At 36.9% G+C, this 2,812-nt stretch overlaps 1 protein-coding gene across 1 annotated transcript; it reads right to left on the reverse strand.

Annotated features, from left to right (window-relative positions):
• Window positions 1-1,332: 1,332 nt before the first annotated feature.
• Window positions 1,333-2,553, reverse strand: LOC147279508 (protein PHOSPHATE-INDUCED 1-like). Its single transcript, XM_086251121.1, has one exon. It carries the CDS (start codon window positions 2,485-2,487, stop codon window positions 1,549-1,551), a length of 939 nt encoding a protein of 312 aa, XP_086107247.1. The 5' UTR covers window positions 2,488-2,553; the 3' UTR covers window positions 1,333-1,548.
• Window positions 2,554-2,812: the final 259 nt, after the last annotated feature.

Genomic DNA, 2,812 nt, shown 5'->3' on the forward strand with positions numbered 1-2,812 from the left:
GAAAAAAGGAAAGAATTTTTTTTTTTTTTTTTTAAGGTAGATTGAGATTTGGAGTCTTTAGTCAATTGGAAAGAAAAAAAAAAGTTTGAGATTTTATTTGAGGTTTGATCTGATCATTTTGGTGTTTCGTTTAGTTGTAACTTGTAACTTGTAAACATAAATTATGAAAAAGAAATTTATCCTCTTATCATGAAGTTTCATTTACTTAATGTTTTGGTTTTTCAATTTTGATAATTTGTAAAATTGAAATTTTAGGTAAACAGTTGTCGCCGCTGCTGCCATCGAATTGGTTCTATTTTAACCCAATTCGGCTTAATTTAACTATTGAAGACCATTTCCAAGTCCGTTTGAGTAAACTTGCTACTTTCCGTTGCCACATTAGTGATTTATTCGTGTAATTCTATTATGTAATTATTAATTAGTGAAGTATTTTTTCACAGTATTGTCTTCGGCGCACATTATATTCATCACATATCACATGAAATCTACTATATTATTTGATTTCTTCAATATTTTTTAACAATGTAGTAGATAATATGTTAAATAAACATATGGTCAAGTTTCATTCAAAATTTTCATATTTTGATAGCAATTTTCGTCATTTTTTGTCTAATTTTATCAAAATCGAAATTTTAATCGAAATTTCCATCGAAAATTTCCCCGAAACCAAAATTTTACTCCTTGCTTCGGACTATTATATAGCTAAGAGAGAATGAAATTAATTAGAAGAGAGGGAGAAAGTGAGAGAGAAAGGAAAGAGGATCGCCGACGGTGATGGAGCCACCAGTGCAATGGCTCTATATTAGGGAAAGAGTGTTGGGGGTTTGGTTCGGGGGAGAGGGTTTCAATCTTGTTTTTATTTATTATTATTTTCATTTTTAATAACTAATTAAGAAAAAAAGATGGAAAGTTTGGGAGAAAAATTTCTTTATGGGGTTTTGAAAGAAAATAATAGGGTTTTTTTAGAATTATCGTTACCTCAATTAATTATCATTTGCATTTGTAAAATAGTTTTATGTAGTCCTTTTACAACTTGACAAAAAAAAAAAATCGTACTTTTGACCTTTTTAATTTTTAATTTTTTTTTTTATAATTTGTGCTTGTAATTTCATTAATGTTACCACATTTGATCTTTTTTTTTTTGTCGGTACCATATTTGATCTAAATCATTAATTGGGTTTATTTTCGTCCATTATATTATCATTTTTGTACCCTTACAACCTCATTTTGTTATCATTTTTATTCTTATAGTTTCATTTTGTTACGATAACAAAAGTGCAAATTCGATCAAATTAGTACAAGGACTTGGTATATATCTTTTGGCCATTTTTATAGATAGTCCAACACTCTTAAAACGTATTTACAATAGCAGTATCATATTTACTAATGACTACATTTTCTAATATAAGTACAATCAACCTATATTGATCGCAATGTGTCACAAGTTTGTAAGTCGCACACCATTTGTAGTTTTATTATATGTACACCTATATATAATACAAACATCACTTATCAAAGTGCCACGTGTCCTTCTAGTCTCAACTCTCTTCACATAAGGGTTGAACACTGAGAAGTAACAGGATCAAACAAGGCAGGCAAGAGGAACTTCCTCCCATTCACTCCAATCGCATTGTAGCTCGCACCGGAGCTGGGATCCAGTAAAAGCTCCCCAGCGTAACCCGGATACGCCCCCTTACCGTACACTCCCGGACAAGCCGAAGCCGCCTCCAGCGGCGCCTCAGCTGAGCCCACATAGTAGCCGCTCGCGAACGGGTTCGTTACAGTTCCAGCCAAAAGACTCGCGATATTTACGACCATGCCATCCACCCCCACGTCCCCGTTGGGCGCACCCAGTGGAGGACTCTGCGGTCCGTACACGGGTTGGTGGAACGGCCACGCGCACTGACCCGGGCACTGAGTCACCGAGTTGCCGACCCAGATGAAGACCGAGTTTCTTTTGCGGTCCGAGTTATGGAATCCGCAGTTGCTCATGCAAAAGCCCTCCACTGCCACGTCATGGGCTGTCAGGACAAGAGTCAACCCGCCGGGTGGCGAGTTGACCCGGTGAGCCAACTCGGAGATGTGGGATTTCTTCAGGGTTTTGCCGAGGGAGCAGTTGTTGTCCGAGACTTGGGTTGAGAGAGAAATGTGGGTTTCTGTTTTGGAAGCTTTTTTGACGTAGGTTTGGACTGTGCTCCACCATTGGGAGACTGAGGGGTCAATTACCTTTTTACCCTTGTGTGGTTTGAGAGAGAGAAGAAAGTCAGCAACAATGGATTTTTGGGGTGGTGAGAAATTTCCATACCAGAGTATGGAGATGGGGAGGCCACCTTGGAGAAGAGCACCACCGTGGTAAGTTAGAGCCATAGATGGAGGTTGGTACAGTGATGCTAGCTTTCTTGATCCAAGACACATGTTTATTATTGATATCAATTGAACAAGAACAAGGAAAAGAGATGATGCTTTAGAAAATTGAGAGGAACCCATTTTCAGATACTTGAATTTAAAAAGATAGATTGTCAGAGTTTGAAAGATTCTCTAAGGGGGAGAGAGATTTTGGTTTTGAATGGTGAGACTTGGGAGAGAGAATAAGTAAGAGCAATATATATATAGTAGTGGTGGTGCATGCACCGAGCCAAGTGTTGGGATGGCCATTTTGGATACCAGAGAGCTTTTCACAACTACAATTAATAAACTCTTGGTACCAAAAAAAATTATTAAATTCTTAATCATAATCAACTATATATATTATAAAAGTTCTAGCCATGTTGTGCAAAATTAACTGATAAATCCGACCACATATTTTTGTTGA

Source organism: Dryas octopetala, chromosome 7, assembly GCF_963921425.1.
Source record: "Dryas octopetala chromosome 7, drDryOcto1.1, whole genome shotgun sequence".
Taxonomy (NCBI): Eukaryota; Viridiplantae; Streptophyta; class Magnoliopsida; order Rosales; family Rosaceae; genus Dryas; species Dryas octopetala.

Bases quoted from the DNA above. Each gene is read 5' to 3' on its own strand.
- LOC147279508 (XM_086251121.1), bottom strand. From the start codon at position 2,487: ATGGGTTCCTCTCAATTTTCTAAAGCATCATCTCTTTTCCTTGTTCTT.